The sequence below is a fragment of the Gadus macrocephalus genome, chromosome 21 (genome assembly GCF_031168955.1).
Source record: "Gadus macrocephalus chromosome 21, ASM3116895v1".
NCBI classification, from domain to species: domain Eukaryota; kingdom Metazoa; phylum Chordata; class Actinopteri; order Gadiformes; family Gadidae; genus Gadus; species Gadus macrocephalus.
The window spans coordinates 2709527-2727798 of record NC_082402.1 but is presented as its reverse complement, the minus strand read 5'-3'; the positions used below and the strand labels follow the sequence as shown (position 1 = coordinate 2727798).

Genomic DNA, 18272 nt, shown 5'->3' with positions numbered 1-18272 from the left:
TCCCAGAATTTTTTTTACACTGTGTGTATGTAAAACACTATCTTCAACCATCATACTACCATTAATATCTTGGTAACTTGGTAACTATCTTGGTAAAACTGGTTTTGTGTTTGAGGGGCGGGGTCTCTGCTCATCTCGTTAGCGCCCTCCCTGGGAGGGGCTGATTAAGATGTTGATCCATATGGGGACACAGTGGGATTCTGGGTAATTTGCTGCCCATCAGAATGAAGCCGCAACAGGAGAGTCCACGGTCCTGAACTCCAACATGTCCGCCAAGGCGTCCCATCCCGCCTGCTTTGGGAACACCAAACATGAACAGAAGATTGTTATGCTTTACAAAGTAGAATCGTTTCAGAGTGGTGTGGTCTTCCTGTTTTAAGAGGGCAGCAACCTGCTGCACTCTTAGCCATTGCTTAGCCCTCTATGCTTCTTAAGACTTGTACTTAAGGTACAAAGTAGTGTTTAAGATTCAGGAACGTCATTAAAAGACTGCCGCATATCTTTCAGAAATCCACATCTGTAATCAATAGTATATTTTTGGTTAGGCTGTTTAAACAAAAACTAAAGTAAAAAATATCTAAATATATCATCACTCATCTATAAGCTGGGACGTGAACCCATGCGCTCCCGGAGGCGTTGACCCCGCCTCCTCCTCAGCAGCCTGTGAAGGAGCAGGACGGCCCGTGTTCCTCTGGTGCCGCAGAGCAGCCGCTGAACCGCCGTCGTCTGGGTCGGGATGAGACCCATTCTCCGATGATGGATACGCCCTTAACGGAGGGAACTGTCCAACGGCCTTGTCTGATTCCAATTAGAACGCATTGATTCCTGGTCCCTCATTTAGAGTGGGGATGGAATGGGAATATTTAAACACCAGGGGACCCCAGAAAAGGATCATTTGCTTTTTGGAAAAAGTTACATTTTGACCGTGGCTTTATCATACTCACGTCTCAAAGGCAGCGTCTGAAACATGAAACAGTATTTCTGGGCCATCCTTACTGGTTTACCATTTGCATCATAAGGGGACTGGTAACCAGTGGTGTCATGGTATAAGGGGACTGGGAACCAGGGGCCTCATGGTATAAGGGCACTGTGTTTACCAGTAGCCTATTAAGAACGTCGATTGGTGCTTTCCGTGATGCAGAGGCGTGGGGAACGAACTATTCAGCTCAAAGTTGCTCTCACCACTTGATTGTTTTGCCGAAGTTCAGGCCAGACCGGCCATTTCCACAAGCTTCTTGTCAAAGTAGACTGTGTGCACGTAGTGGGCGAACTTGTTACAGAAATAGGGAGAGCACCACCGCCATCATGTGGTGAGTTGAGACGTTGCGTTTAGGATTCATATGGCAAAGATAGTCGGTCTCTCAAATATGAATTTCATGCAGATTTTCCAATGAAGTGAAACTAAACTAGGTAGGCCTTAGATAATACTCAATCAAATCCTACTAAATAAAATTATTTTAATAATCATTTTGCATAAGAAATATCAGTGCTAAAACCAATGATACATTTAAAGACCTTGAAACATTGGCCAGTGTTAATAAGATTTGTTCAACCTACTTCAAGGTAAAACATTTACAACAGTGAATTCAAATGTGATACGGTATAATCTCCGGCACTGCGTTTATCAACACCATCTGATTAGACAATACAAGCCAGTCAACGTGTTTCCCAGATAACTTGATTACACTGACGGGTTATCAACCTAACCTCAAAGCGATCTTATCGTCAAGGAACCATTACATATCAAGGTCAAATATATAGGTTTGTATAATTAGTATACATCAAATCCATTTCACAGGATGTGGATAGTGAACTGGCATAAATAAATGAAGCCATCAATACGTTTTTAAACCCATTTTCACCTTCATGACACCAACATATTAACTTAAACACTAACATTTCTGATCACCTAAAAAAGGCTTTCGAGAATACTGTGCTTCTAGAGCGGGGAATAATTGTTGCGCAGGTTCTCGTCATCGTCATCATAATAATAGAGGAGGAGGCAGTGTTCAAATCAACCCTTACACACACCTCAGTTCTTTGTTTACGCATCGCTCTGACACACAAACAATGCAGAGAATGTGCGCTATGCCGAACTGGTTCCCCATGTCGTCGTAGCCACAGCGTAGCGAGCTGCTCCACTTCGACCCACGGGTTCTAGACCTCATCGTTGTTCCCCACGAGCCGAGGGGAACGTACACCCGACCCACCGGACAGGAACGCCGTCCCTCGCTCACCATCTAAAGTGCATCGAGTCGTCACAAAATGAACACCAACGAGTGAACCACTCAAACGTCCGTACACGCGCCCCGTCACTCCTCCTGGGGTCGGTTACACCGAGCGATAACACAACGCAGTAGCCCGGGACATGATCCTTCATTCAAATAGCAATTGTTCGGTTGGCAACGTGCTTCAAATTAAGTCGTACAGCCTTATTAAAAACAATTCCACTTTTTCCTCGACAATCGAGTGACTCGATTCCCCCTTTGCCGCCCAACCAAACGTCAGCTAGCGTTCCCGTTGGGCGGTCCGTGCCCCTAGTAGCGGTTAGCGTCGTCGTAGGACGTCACGTCGGGGTCAAAGTAGCCCTCCAGTTTCCACTGCAGCGTCTCGAAGGTGGGCCGGTCCTGCTCCTCTGCCTTCCAGCAGTCCTGCATGATCTCGTACATCATCTTAGGGCAGTGGGGGGGCGCGGGCATCCTGTACCCCGTGGGCACCTTGGAGACCACCTGCAAGTTGGACATGTCTGGGAGGGGGGGGGCATCCGAAGGCAGAGGATTAGGGACCGATCCAGTGTAGGGATTGGTACTTGACTGTGTAGCAACTGCAGTAGCTGTAGCAACTGCAGTAGCTGCTATCATGGCTGTAACACGGGGGAATTGGTTAGCCTAGCGATTGTTGTACTTGCACTTGGTTCTATGAACATCCTTTCTGTACCGACCGCGATATATTGATGCACTTCTTATGACAAATGTACTTATTGTAAGTCGCTTTGGATAAAAGCGTCTGCTAAATGCCCTAAATGTAAATGTAAAAATGTAAATGGACTGTATCAACCGCATTACCGATAGTATTTGGACGATTGCAATGTAAGAGTAAAAGCAGGTAGGCAACTGGGAGAAATCAGCACGAGTAGGCTACACTTAAGAGGGGCCATATCATGTCCCCAGGTGTCAGTGTGAGAAGCCCTTACAGGCCATTTGAAAATCGACCTTTCCCTGTGCCTTAGGCCCCGACAACACGAAGCCGAAACGGGCGAAACCGTTACGGTTTCGATCTATCCGGTTTCGAAGTATCTCCGTAAAGACGAAGCCAAGCGAAACCGGATAGATCTGTAGAAACGCTGTAGTAAACATTCCAGGCCCATAGGGGGCGCTGCTTCTGGTACACAAATCCAGAAGAAGAAGAGGCGAGCATGCGCATAAAGGCTGCCCCCCGAACCACTAACAACACAAACAAACAGCTCTTCTACGATGGCGAACTAGATTCTCAATAAATAATGGCTTAGCAACCCAACAAGGGACATGATATGCTGCAGAACGATTACAAGCTTGTAGTCATCTTTTTTGTTGTGATTTCTGAGACTCCGCGGGCTTAAGAGCCATTGGCTTAGGAGGTCGAGGGGTGGGGCGATGACGTCATGGTTTGCGGTTTCAGTCGGTTTCAGGTGTCCACACGAAACCAAAACGAAACCGGATAGATTTGAAACCACCTCCGAGGGTGGTTTCAGAAGTTTGCGGTTTCGGTCAGCGGATTCGCCGGCTTCGTGTGGACGGAAGGCCGAACCGTACAAGACCTTTGCGGTTTCGCCATGAAATCGGCTTCGTGTGGACGGGGCCTTAGAGACATCACAAGTTGGTGTGTCAACTTAGATGTATCATGGATAGATCAGTCTACCATCCTACCCAGTGGAATGTGGCAAATGTTGCTCATCTATCCATTATACATCTAGGTGGACACACCCCCTAGTGATGTCACTAGGGCACAGGAAAAGCCAGTTTTTCAAACGGCATGTACCAGCTAATCACACTCAGACCTGGTGGCCTGATTTCACCTCTTTAAAGTTCCCAAATGAATCAAATATCAGCCTTCCCTGCAGGCCTCCCTCCAAAGCCACTCCCCCAAGACATGCCTATCTCGCTGGCTTTAGCCACAGGCCTGCCTAGCCTTTTGGAGGAGAGCCGGAGAGTGCAGGGTAGGTAGACAGGTAGGTAGGTAGACAGGTAGGTAGACAGGTAGGTAGGTAGACAGGTAGGTAGACAGGTAGGCCAACCAAATCGTTGGGTTGTCAACAGAATTAACAAATATGACCATCCTTTTAAAAAATGTCCTTCCCTAGCTTTAACGACAACAGTCCCATTTGAGTCCAGAATGCTATTCTGCTTTTATACATTTCTAGGTTAGACGGTTGGATATGAGCAAAGAAACAATAAAAAAAAAATGACCCTAATCTTCAATCTATAATCATGATTGGTCGACATGCTTCCAGTATTGCCGGTACAGCTGACTCGGAGGGTCATGGGGTCTTACTCGGGTAGGGCATCTGGCCGAAGGTGATGATCTCGTGCAGCAGGATCCCAAAGGACCACACGTCGGACTTGATGGTGAACTTGCCGTTGTGGATGGCCTCCGGGGCCGTCCACTTGACCGGGAACTTGGTGCCTTCTCTGGCTACGTAGTAGTCCTCGTTCTCCACCTTGAGGAACAACATTAAAGATCCCATATCAGGCCTTTTTAGGGTTAGGCCCTCTATGTTAGAAATACCCCTTTAATTTTCACTGTTCATTTCCCACTGCACATTTCCCACTCTGACGTCACAATCTTACAGAAGCACATTTTGAGCGCAAACGATCGTTTGACGCCCTTATATTGAGGGGGCGTTCTCGATGGGCGCGACTACTCCCCCTTGGCTCGGACTTCGATTTCTCTAGTTTAGCAGACGTACAACATGCATACATACATCATATAACAGTCTAAAGCAAAGGGCAAAGTCGAAAAAACATGACATCAACCCTTTAGCACAGGCCATACTTGAGAAAAAAGTAACTCCGTTACTTTTCTATGATCGGCCAGAAATATTGACCATCGAGGTATCAACCAAATGACCTGTAGGAGCCGCAAACTCGGCCAAAAACACGTTTTTAGGGTGGCAGGTGACCAAACCAGACCCCCGCAGTGTTCATCACAGTGTTCCCGTACACACACAGAAGCTTTCTGGGCATTTGGCTCAGGAGGTAGAGCGGGTTGGTAGAGTCAGTGTCTAGGTGTCTCGGTGTTTGAATGGGTAATGTAGTCCATATTCTTACGATGAACACGCGGGCCAGTCCGAAGTCGGCCACCTTGCAGACGTTGTTCTCCCCGACCAGGACGTTGCGTGCCGCCAGGTCTCGGTGGATGTAGTTCTGCAGCTCCAGGAACGCCATCCCCGACGCCACCTGGGCCGCCACTTCGATCTGGTCTCTGATGCCCAGCTTGCTCCCGTTGTCCTCTGCGCACACACGCACACAGACACACACACACACACACAGACAGACAGACACACAATGAATGAAGGACTCTCACTTAGGTCTAACTAACCGTCCCAGTGAACATGATATTAAGGAACGAGTAAAGCAACGGTTTGCCTGAGTGGTGAGTTACAGTAAGGCCTACCGCTGACATCAATCCAACGGGCGGTCGGTGTGACGGCCGCCATCACCCTGCCCGGTCAGTGACACCCCCCCCCCCCCCCCCCCCCCACCCCCGTGACCTCACACCCTGGACCGATCCGAGACCCGGGCCTCTGACAGGACAATGCATCAGGTCATAATGTCGAGGCAGCCTCTTGCAATGATAAACCTGGAGGCCGATCTGTTATCAGCCAGATAGCAGCTCGCCATGCAATAAATATTCTAGGAGAAAAATTAAATTAGGACCTGCAAATTGACGTAAAAACATAAAATAATCTGCATTGTGACGTCACTGAAAATACACAGGAAGGTTTACCTTCCTGTGTATTTTCAAACATCAACACACACATCACCATGAAGAGCTGAGGGCTTAAGAGATTGTAGCTGTCCTCCCTCTTCCAGCCTGGCCCCCAACCACTTTAAGTTAAGTATAGGCTCTGAGATGCCAGTAGTCTTCAAAGTCACATTATGTGACATCCTCACATGGGAGCCAAGAATCAGCGCCCTGGAATGACAAGGTGAACCTGTAGGTACCACTAGCCCTAACCCTAACCCTAAGCTCAGCTGGTTGTTTGGTAAAACAACGGCAGGGCGCCCTTACTTTGGAGGGATTCTGAAGCATGCCCATCACTTCCTTCTCAAAAGCGGAGGAATTCTGAAGCTGAAATACCCTCCCCCCCCCTGCTTTCTGCCTTGCTACACTGTGGACTAACTGTATTTGCACTATTACTATTATTATTACTAGTTTAAATACACACCATACAGACTGAAATTGCTGCTATTATTTATTTATTTATTGATCTATTTAAAAAATGCACTACTACATGGCTTTTTGCTGCCAGTATTGACTGCCTCTTTGCACAATTATTTTTACTTATTTCATTCATACAGAACTCCTATATTTTATGTCATTGTCTATCTTGTCTATTTTTAGTGTCGTATATTTGTGTTTGTGCCTGTGCACTTTTTATATGTTCACCGCGGGATAGGGGGAAACGTTTTCTCGATTCCCTCACATGTCTTGTACATGTGAAGTGTTGACAATAAAGCTGACTTTGACTTTGAAAAAAATACAATTTTTTTTTTTTCATTTGAAGCAGGGCGCAATTATTTGAGGGACTTCTACAGCTACGCCTACTTCGAAGGAATTTAGCAGGAAGAATGCAATCAGCGCTGGCTTAATAAATGGCTTGAATAAAGCAGGGGGGCTCTTACTTTGGAGGAACTCGAGGAGGCTGCCGTTGCTCATGAGCTCGGTGATGATGTAGATGGGTGCCTCGAGGGTGCACACGGCGTACAGCTGGATGAGCTTCGGGTGGCGCAGCTTCTTCATGATCTGGGCCTCCCGGAGGAAGTCCTCAGAGTCCATGGTTCCTGGCAGAGCCGCCAGCAGTTAGGATCAGCACAGGAAGTGGAGGCGCATGCGCGGCCTCGACCGTAATCTCTCCGAAACGTCGGACATTTTAGACATCCTTTAACTCGGGTGGCGAGATCAGCGCGGTCACCGTGGCTGATCGCATCTAGTTTCCTCAACGGGGTGGAGGTTGGGGTCCTCTTAGCAGGTTAAGTGCTTAGCATAGCTGGGTAGTAGTAGCATATTTCAACATATGGTAATAGGGTCGCTTAGCAGGCTGGCAGTAGGTTAGCTTAGCAGGGTGCGGTAGGTTATCTTAGCAGGCCGATGGTAGGTTAGCTTAGCAGGGTGACGGTAGGTTAGCTTAGCAGGGTGACGGTAGGTTAGCTTGCTCCTAAGTGGAGTAGCTGCCTAGCTTAGCCTGCTTACCCGGTTTCAGTGTCTTCACAGCTACTGGCGTGGTGTTGTTCCAGAGGCCCTCGTAGACCTCCCCGAACTGCCCGGCTCCCAGCCTCTTCAGCAGCCTCAGAGAGCTGCGGGGGATCTCCCACTGGTCCTGGTACGAGAGGCCGTGGGTCTGGGGCGCTTCCATCTGGAAGGAGGCCGGAGTTAGCTCCAGATCAGCTGGAGAACACAGCTCCAATAGTACAGAACGAACGCTCACTGGACACAGTGGAGGTTAAATTAGGGTCACTATTATTTACACATTGAGATCGACTGGAACCCGGACAAAAACACAACAGGACATGCAACGAAAGAAGAAACTAAAATCAGGCAGAAATGTGAAATCAGCAGGTTCAGATTGGTATATTGATTTCCATCACTACAGAAAAAATAAATATGATCACATTTACCCTTTTACATGGTTCAAGAAGTTTTGCACAGAGGCCATCTTCTTGTAGAGAGTAATGTTGCACCAACTCCTTGAGGGTTTCAAACGTCCTGTTCTTCGACACGTGGTAGTGGCCGTTCTCTCCCCGACGCAGTCGGTAATGCTTCGCCTTTCCCCTGTCCAGCACTGAGACAAGGAGACAACAAACCAGTCGGTAACGCTTCACCAGTAAAAAAAACAAAACAGTCGGTAACGCTTAAACAGTAGACAATAAACCAGTCGGCAATGCTTCACCAGTAAACAACACAGTCAGTAACGCTTAAACAGTAGACAATAAACCAGTCAGTAACGCTTAAACAGTAGACAATAAACCAGTCGGTAACGCTTCACCAGTAATAAAACAAACCAGTCGGTAACGCTTAAACAGTAGACAACAAACCAGTTGGTAACGCTTCACCAGTAATAAAACAAACCAGTCGGTAACGCTCACTAGTAAACAACACACCAGTCGGTAACGCTTCACTAGTAAACAACACACCAGTCGGTAACGCTCACTAGTAAACAACAGACCAGTCGGTAACACTCACTAGTAAACAACACACCAGTCGGTAACACTCACTAGTAAACAACACACCAGTCGGTAACACTCACTAGTAAACAACACACCAGTCGGTAACACTCACTAGTAAACAACACACCAGTCGGTAACACTCACTAGTAAACAACACACCAGTCGGTAACACTCACTAGTAAACAACACACCAGTCGGTAACACTCACTAGTAAACAACACACCAGTCGGTAACACTCACTAGTAAACAACACACCAGTCGGTAACACTCACTAGTAAACAACACACCAGTCGGTAACACTCACTAGTAAACAACACACCAGTCGGTAACACTCACTAGTAAACAACACACCAGTCGGTAACACTCACTAGTAAACAACACACCAGTCGGTAACACTCACTAGTAAACACACCAGTCGGTAACACTCACTAGTAAACAACACACCAGTCGGTAACACTCACTAGTAAACAACACACCAGTCGGTAACACTCACTAGTAAACAACACAGGGCCCCCGGGTTTATTGGTTTAACTTTACAACCTGAACATTCCATCATTCCACCGATGGAGACAATGACATCTCTGACGGAGCGAACATTCTTCTGGAGCAGGAAGTAAAGGCCACCATTCTGGGAGTGGCCGCATGGGATTTAACTGAGCGGGTTAAACATTAGCGGAACATGAGGAACAATAAGGGTGTTGTTGAACTCCGTTAGAACTTGCGTCTAAACCCAGTCAGAGTCTGAGGTCTGAGTGATGGAAACAAGTCGAGTGCTTCGTTTTGGTCCCGAGGGTTCGAGGGGTGATCCCCCCATTGTGCCCGGCCTAAAAGGGCAAGCAATGGGGCATTAAGGGCAAGCTGTGGGGCATTAAGGACAAGCAATGGGGCATTAAGGGCAAGCTGTGGGGCATTAAGGACAAGCAATGGGGCATTAAGGGCAAGCCGTGGGGCATTAAGGGCAAGCCGTGGGGCATTAAGGGCAAGCTGTGGGGCATTAAGGGCAAGCCGTGGGGCATTAAGGGCAAGCTGTGGGGCATTAAGGGCAAGCTGTGGGGCATTAAGGGCAAGCCGTGGGGCATTAAGGGCAAGCTGTGGGGCATTAAGGGCAAGCCGTGGGGCATTAAGGGCAAGCCGTGGGGCATTAAGGAGAAGCCATGGGGTATTAAGGGGAAGCTATGGGGCATTAAGGGCAAGCTATGGGGCATTAATCAATTCCCGGCTATGGGGCATCTTTTAATTCCCAGTTAGTAACGGAAAGCTCCCAGTTCCCCGTGGGGGCGGGGGGGTCCTTACCGGAGAGGGACAGCTCTCCTCTCTGACTCTCACAGTTGCGGATCAGGAAGGCTCCGTGCTTGTTGCCTCCAGCCAGGAGCTGCTTCTCCGCATCCAGTCTCTTGGTGTCCGGGAAATACCACCTGCACCCAAACCAGCGTCACCAAACCAGTCCAACCAGTCCCAGCCTGGGCTACACACACACCCCTGAGCACTTTATCGTTTCAACAATTGGAAACTTAATCCCAGAAAAATCGCATTGTGTTAGAATTGAACAGTCTGCATAAATGGAACAATTAGCTAGAACAGATTTTAGATGGTTCTGGTATTCAAAAGAAGACTTTAACACACACACACACACACACACACACACACACACACACACACACACACACACACACACACACACACACACACACACACACACACACACACACACACACACACACACACACACACACACACACACACGACTGCATGGTCACATAATGCCGAAAATACCATCCGGTAAACATAAATGTGTGATCCATGTCCACAATAGATGACGGGTGGGATGATTAGATGATATTGTACCTGTTCCGTGTTGCCATATTGGAGAGGTCTCCCCCCCCCCCCCCAAATTCATTGGGCGGGAAAAAAAAATTGCATTGGAATGGAAGATGAAATTTCGGTTGCGGTTGTCAATATTTGTCAAAACAAGGTCCTTTTATGGTCAACAACACACAAGATGCGTGGTCTATCGCGTATGTAGCTCAATACTTTGCAGCTTTACGTGGTTTTTGTTTAGTCTGAAGGGTTTTAAGTTGTGATCGGGCTGGAAACTGTCAATCTGATCTGGCAGCACGGTATCTGATCAGCACATTGAAAACTCTGCTGGTTTCGGTGTCAAAACTAATGGAAATTTACTCACACCCCATAATAGGACAATAGCAGGGGACCTTTCGCCTCAGTCTAGGCAGAACTGGTTCCCCATAGACACTGACGTGACATGATTTCAGAGTAATGGAAATAGTCTCTCATCCCTGATGAAACAATAGCATGGTCACGGGGCGTATCTGCTTGCAACTTGTTATTAGAAGAGAACAGGAAAAACCAGAAGGAACTCTGAAAACACAAGTATCAGTAAGGGATCCTCTGACACACAGCTGAAGCCAGCATCTAAAGAGGAAGACCTTATCTCCTCTCCCCCTGTTGAGCGGACACCTGGTCCCATTAAACGGATTGGTCATCATGAACCTCGACCAGGTTATCATGAACCTTGACCGGGTTTTCCCCACCATGAGAATTATTAACGTTAAGGCATTGGCCTGCCTTCACTTCCTGCTTAAGAGCCAATCATTAAACACCCAGAACTAATATTCTGACTCAAAACACTTCATGAAGAAAAACAACTAAAGTAAAATAAATTAAATTCAATACAATGTATGAAGCTAAACCTACTCGGCTGTAATTTGACCAAGGTCCATGAGACATCAGGGTTGTTCAAGTAAATACTTCTAATCAAGTTAACTTAATTGCAAATAAACTCTGCGTTGGAAGGTTTTGAAACAGAATTACTTCATTAAACAAAGCCCTGGCGCTAGCCCATATCCCCATCCAGATGATTCACACCTTTATACAGCGTAATGTCCTGGTGCTCCTTGTTTACCTGTGACTGCACCATCCTCATCATAAGTCATATTACGGCTACTCACGGCTCGGACTCGATGCTCTCCACGGGGGCCACATAGTTGGACGGGATGTAGCCCTGCTGGTTGACCGACAGCCCGGTGAGGGCCCGGGCAACCCACCAGTCGCCTGCACTTTTGTCCAGAGCTTCCAGTTTGTCTCCCGTGTTAAAGCTCAGGTCGTCCTCCGTGCGCGCGGCGTAATCAAATAGGGCGACGTAGACGTACTTGACCGCTTCGGGTGCCAGGCCGGGGACCCTGGGCTGAGGGGGCCCAATCACGATGGGATCACTACTGCGGCGCGGCCGGCTGTCCGGAGGAGCCTTCTTAAAGTAGGACAGACACGCCGAACAGCAGGAGCGGCATGCCTCCCGGAGGTCCTGGCACCGGGTCTCCATGGTGGACTGAAGCTGGTCAGATGATCCAGATGATCCCCCTGACTGAAAAGCTCAACCAGCCGTCCTGTCCCCGGAGTGTCCTCGGGCCATCGGGTATCTGATCGGTGGTTGTCAAGAAGAAGTTGGAGATAGCGGACTATAAATGCCCGCCGGGTCGTAAAGATGTCCCCTTCGCTCGTTGGACCCGAACCATGGAAACAACAAGAATCTGTTTGGGCAGCAGTTTGGTTTATGGCCGATGTCGAGAGTGCGGCTTAATCAGCTGCACCTTCCTCACCTGAGCAGCAGTCAGCGCCCTGCTATCGTCATTACGGTAGGAAGCCCTACAGGTGGTTTCAAGATTTGTTTTGTTATAATCAGAATCTGTTACTTTTTTTTTTTTACATTTTATTGAACAGATACGAGTACAATTCTTCGTTCCTCAACAGTCACATAGCAGCAACAATACAAGATAAGGTAAATAGATAGGCAAACATATAAATAGGTTAAAAAAAATAACTAAGTAAAAATAATTAGCAGCATAGGTCACAATAATAAATAATGATAAAATAAAGTAAGTTACCATAAAAAAAAAGAAAACGGTTGTAATTAGTAATGAGGTGTAGTAAAGTTATAGCGTAATACACTACGTTTTAATTTACATAAATATATAAACATATCTGTATCTACAGATATATATATCACAAGTATGCTACTACATACATATTTTAGATGGTTCTGGTATTCAAAAGAAGACTTTATTGCACACACACACACACACACACACACACACACACACACACACACACACACACACACACACAAACCTCCCCTCCAAAACCATCAGTCCTTCCACCCTCTCTACCCTCTCCAACTGTTTGACTGACATCAAGACCTGGATGCAAAATAGCTTTCTCAAACTCAACTCCAACAAATCCGAAATCCTCATCATTGGTCCTGACACCCTCACTCACTCCACTCTGAACTTCACCCTTAACATTGACGGCTCCACCATCACCCCCTCCACCAAAATCCGTAACCTTGGAGTTATCCTGGACCCCACTCTCTCCTTCCTCCCCCATGTTAACCATATTACCAAAACTGCCTTTTTCCGCCTCCGAAACATCGCCCGCCTCCGCCCCAACCTGTCAACTACCGCTGCTGCGACACTCATCCACGCTTTCATTTCCTCCAGGCTCGACTACTGTGATGGTCTTCTCTACGGCACCACCAACAAAGTCCTCAAAAAACGTCAATATGTCCAGAACTCAGCTGCACGCCTCCTCACTGGTACCCGCTCCAGAGAACACATCACACCTGTCCTCCGTGAACTCCATTGGCTTCCAATTAAACACCGAATCAACTACAAAATCTTACTCATCACCTACAAGGCCCTCAACAGCCTCGCCCCCCCCTACCTTGCCGACCTCCTCCATCACCACGCCCCCTCCCGATTCCTCAGGTCCAATTCTGCCAATCTGCTACAAGTTCCACGGACTGAGCGATGGACTTGGGGTGATCGGGCCTTCTCAGTTGCTGCCCCCACCCTTTGGAATTCACTCCCCTCCCACATCAAAGTCTCTCCAACCCTCTCTTCTTTCAAATCTGCCCTCAAAACATACCTTTTCACACTAGCCTTCCCCACCTAACTCCCACCTTATTCTTCATGTTTAACCTCTGTTTTTCTTTTATTCCTAGTCTGTCATACATAGTTTTGTTAGGGCAATATGTAAAGCGTCTTAGAGTACCATATTAAGCGCTATATACATTTCATTTATTATTATTATTATTTACATATTTGTATTTTTAAACCACAATTTGGAAATGTGCGTCCAGATGGAACGCACATAGCAAGTGCGCAGCTACACGCGGTGTTACGGTACCGTCTGATATCCGGAAAAGCTGCGTCCCGCCCCCGTCTCTCTGACGCTCTCATGGCACGGATCAGGACGACTTGTTTTGACATGTGCTCAACCCACTGAGGTATCGAAGCAGGGATAAGCGCTTGTAGACCAGACTCTGGCTCCACTCCGGGTCGTGGGGCTCGTAGACCGGACTCTGGTCCACTCCGGGTCGGGGAGGCGGACCCCACGTGGACCCCGCGGCACCAGTGACGTTGACGGAGCGGCGGTGTGTGTGCTGCTGTGCTGCCGTGCTCAAGTCGGTGCACAGTGGGACCTATTTCACCATGAGCGACTACTTCAGCCTCTCCGACTGCGACGTGATCGGCTTCGACCTCGACCACACGCTGTGTCGGTACCACCTGAAGGAGACCTCCAGGGTGAGTCCGGGGCCTCGACCCATCACCATGATCCGAGGGTCTGTAAAGACACGCATGAGGCCCGCTGGGGGTGTGGAGTGACGGGGGGCAGGATGCTCTGAGTGACAGGAGGCAGCAGGCTCGGAGGTGATGCAGGGATGCTGCAGCATCAGCACCACAGCGCGTGACTCACGAGCTTGGAGGCTGGGGGTGAGGGCGACCGTTCACTCCGTGTTTAGACACCACCTCTGAATTCACTACAGCGTCTCAACATCAATAGACCCCAGCGGTGATGAGCTGCGGTCATGGCCACTCGCTGTAGTCGGTCTGACGGACGCAAGCTGCCGTCTTTTTTTATAAACCCCCGTATATTCCATCGTTTTCCGTCACGATGTAGCTGTCGAGTCCCCAATGGATGTCCTCAGTGTTTTCTAAACCCTCCCCCGTCACCCCTTTTCAGCTGATCTACGAGAGCTTCGCCAGGTATCTGGTGGATCACAAGGGCTATGACCCCGACCTGCTCCTCCTCACCCCGGCCACCTGGGACTTCTGGTAGGTCTCTCTCCTCCTTCCTGTCCCTACCAACGGCCTCACCAAACTAACAGGGTTATTATTAAGATTTAAATTGTGATTTACCATTCTGAAAAGACTTGACATGGATCTATTATATTATGACCAATATACAGAAGTCCCCATATGTTCTTATTATCCTTCATCACCGGATATCCTATCCGGTGATGATGGGGTTTGATGGTGATATTGGGGTTTGATGGTGATATTGGGGTTTGATGGTGATATTGAGGTTTGATGGTGATGATGGGGTTTGATGGTGATATTGGGGTTTGATGGTGATATTGAGGTTTGATGGTGATATTGGGGTTTGATGGTGATGATGGGGTTTGATGGTGATATTGGGGTTTGAAGGTGATATTGGGGTTTGATGGTGATATTGGGGTTTGATGGTGATATTGGGGTTTGATGGTGATATTGGGGTTTGATGGTGCTTGTGTGCTTGGGCCCCAGTTTCAAAGGCCTTGTGGTGGACCTTGAGGATGGAAACCTGGTGAAGCTAGCCACAGATGGAACCGTCCTACGGTAAGACCCGGACATCAACATGCACTCATGACTTCATCACAACGTCTTTGGAAGAAGGTCAACAGACACATTCCTCACTATTCACTATTCACTTTTACCCAAAGCAAGCACACAGCTTACCGCCGTGAGGACCGCAGAGTCGCTCACCAGCGAGGGTCTCAAGACTCACTGGTTCAGAGGTCACCTGGACTCTGTATACTAGCCTCCCATCTTACCCCCAAGCTCCCCTTCTCCAACCTCACTCTCCTGAAAACACCCCTCTTAAGCACTTCTTGTACGTTGTACGTCCTGGCACTTAGGCCCCGTCCACACGAAGCCGATTTCATGGCGAAACCGCAAAGGTCTTGTACGGTTCGGCCTTCCGTCCACACGAAGCCGGCGAATCCGCTGACCGAAACTGCAAACTTCTGAAACCACCCTCGGAGGTGGTTTCAAATCTACCCGGTTTCGTTTTGGATTCGTGTGGACGCCTGAAACCGACTGAAACCGTAAACCATGACGTCATCGCCCCACCCCTCGACCCTCTAGCCAATGACTGTTGAGCCCGCGGAGTCTCAGAACTCACAACAACAAGGATTTCCGTAGCAGAAGCAGCGCTCCTTATGGGCCTGGAATGTGTACTACAGCGTTTCTACAGATCTACCCGGTTTCGCTTGGCTTCGTCTTTACGGAGATACTGCGAAACCGGATAGATCGAAACCGTAACGGTTTCGCCTGTTTCGGCTTCGTGTGGACGGGGCCTTAGTGTCCAAACTTGAGTTATCCAACATACTTACTGTATGTTGGATGTCCATGCACTTAAAAATAGTACTTAGCATAATGTAGCGCCTTCTCCTAGCTATCTCTGTTGTGTACGGGGAATGGGTTAACCTAGTGATGGTTAGTGCTTGGTGCTCACCCTTCACATGGTTATGAACTACCTAATCGTACTACCGGGAGCGATCGATCTCTGTTTCTCTCTCTTCTGCTAAATGCCTTCTAGGTAAATGTACAGTGACTGTATCGAGATACGAATCATTAGCAGCAGGTCCACCGTGGCCGTCGGGGTTTGAACCCCAGACCCTTTAGAGGAGGGAGTGAGTCCCAGCCCTAACTGCTGGCCCCCCCCCCCCCCCCCCGACCCTGTATTCTACGGCGCGCGCCTCGGGTCAACCCGAGCCTCTCTGAATGTTTTCATGTGTTTTTTTTGTTTCCGAAGAGCGACGCACGGAACCAGGGACCTGACGGAGGCGGAGATCCTGCAGCACTACGGCCCCCAGAGGCAGTGGAAGCACTTCCACAGCCTCAACACCTCCTTCACCCGCTCAGGTGCGCTCTGGTACCTCTGGGGGTTCCCGGGGCCCGGGCGGAGCTGGGCTCTGACCGCTGGGGGCCCCGGGCCCCACGGCCCCCTCAAATCATATGGTGATGATATTATAATAACTCATATGGTGATGTTATAATTAGGGCCCGACCGATTCATCGGCCTGCCGATTTAATCGGCCGATTATAGCCTTTTTGAAAATAATCAACATCAGCCAAAAAGACGCCGATTACAACAGATTTTTTAATTTTTAATTTTTTTATTTTTTTAAATGTTATTCCGCTTAGTATCCTGCAGATTGCGCTCCTACTCGCCTTGCTAACTAACAACTTTTTGTTTGAGCATGTTGTGCCTGTTTTTCTTTAGGTCCCAGGCCATGTTAATTTGTTATACTGTAGACTCTAACGGTGAGACCATACTGCTCAGCACGCACGTGTTAGTCACTGCTCACGAGCGCAGCACATTGGGAGTTAGTTATTTATTTTACATTTTACATTACATTACATTATTATTCTAAAACACTCAAAGGTTCTGCATTCAATTCACATATTCTTCAAAAGTGTTTAAAGTATATTTAAGGTATCAAAAACTGTGTTTTATATGCTTTTTTTTGTTTAGTTTTTAATCGGCCGATTAAATCGTAATCGTAATTTTTCTCTGAAAATAATCGGCATCGGCATCAGCATCGTCGCTCAAAAATCAATATCGGTCGGGCCCTAGTTATAATATATCATATGGTGATGATATTATAATAACTCATATGGTGATGTTATAATATATCATATGGTGATGATATTATATAACAACTCATATGGCGATGTTATAATAAATGATATGGTGATATATATATCCATAGATATATGTATATATAATATCATATATGTATATAGATACATATATGATATTATATTAACTCACATGGTGATGTCGTTATTATAAATCATATGGTGATGATATTATAATAACTCTTTATAAATCATGGTGATGTTATTATAATAAATCCTATGTGATGGTATTATAATAAATCATGTTGATGTTATTATAACAAATCCTATGGGATGTTATAATAAATCAAGTTGATGATATTATAATAAATCGTATGTTGATGTTATTATAATAAATCATGTGGATGTAATTCTAATAAATCCTGTTGATGTTAACTATAACCTGTCTGATATGCCGTTGCCTCCCACAGCACATTACTATTTCTACGACAACTACTTCGACCTCCCCGGGGCGCTGCTGTGTGGTCGGGTGGTGGACATGTTGAACAAGGTACCCGTTTCTCCTCTTCCTCTTCGTCTTTCCAATAATCAATAATTGTTTATTAGCGTGGTTGATACTGCAAGCCCATCTACTGTTCTTCTTAAGTTTTCTTTATTCCCTTTGCCTGTTATCTGTGCAGTCAACTGCTCCTGCATACTTTCAGCTACAGAAACCATTCAAATATCAAAAAGTCCAGCTCTTTAACGACATGTTGGCGTTTTTCAACTCTTTCAACTTTATTACAACTTTTTAAACTATTACGCTTTTTCTGCTTCTTTTTTGTACAATGTAAGTCAATGGGCAGACGGCACTGCTGAATTGGACCACTTTTTACGACGTTCAGGCAGTGGTGATGTTAGCGCTGACGTTAGCGCTGACGTTAGCATTTTAGCAACCACACTCGCAGTTCATGAGGGCGAAACGCATTCTAGTTTTGTCACATGGAATAGAAATGGTAAAGTGTGTCCTTGTCTCTGTGCAGCGGGGTGAGGAGGTGAACGCAGAGTTCTGGAAGGACATGGTGGCGGCCATCGACCACAACTACAACACATCAGCCTTTAAAGGTGAGCCTTCAACTTCTACTTTAATATTCAGTTCAAGGATTTG

The 18272-nt window shown here is 47.3% G+C and overlaps 2 protein-coding genes across 2 annotated transcripts in view; one reads left to right on the top strand and one right to left on the bottom strand.

Moving 5' to 3' along the window:
- Nucleotides 1-1437: 1437 nt before the first annotated feature.
- frk (fyn-related Src family tyrosine kinase) lies at nucleotides 1438-12064 on the bottom strand. Its single transcript, XM_060042360.1, has 8 exons — nucleotides 11393-12064; nucleotides 9720-9841; nucleotides 7878-8041; nucleotides 7453-7615; nucleotides 6885-7043; nucleotides 5307-5488; nucleotides 4531-4696; nucleotides 1438-2746 (listed from the first exon to the last, which is right to left on the bottom strand). Exons 1-8 carry the CDS (start codon nucleotides 11761-11763, stop codon nucleotides 2538-2540), a joined length of 1536 nt encoding a protein of 511 aa, XP_059898343.1. The 5' UTR covers nucleotides 11764-12064; the 3' UTR covers nucleotides 1438-2537.
- Nucleotides 12065-13633: 1569 nt separating this feature from the next.
- The window catches only part of nt5dc1 (5'-nucleotidase domain containing 1), a 46452-nt gene continuing 41813 nt past the window's right edge, over nucleotides 13634-18272 (top strand). Inside the window, exons 1-6 of the mRNA XM_060042365.1 lie at nucleotides 13634-14023; nucleotides 14463-14554; nucleotides 15026-15097; nucleotides 16296-16405; nucleotides 17596-17675; nucleotides 18148-18229. Of these exons, the coding sequence (XP_059898348.1) occupies nucleotides 13931-14023; nucleotides 14463-14554; nucleotides 15026-15097; nucleotides 16296-16405; nucleotides 17596-17675; nucleotides 18148-18229 (529 nt within the window). The 5' untranslated portion in view covers nucleotides 13634-13930. The remainder of the gene's footprint in view (nucleotides 14024-14462; nucleotides 14555-15025; nucleotides 15098-16295; nucleotides 16406-17595; nucleotides 17676-18147; nucleotides 18230-18272) is intronic.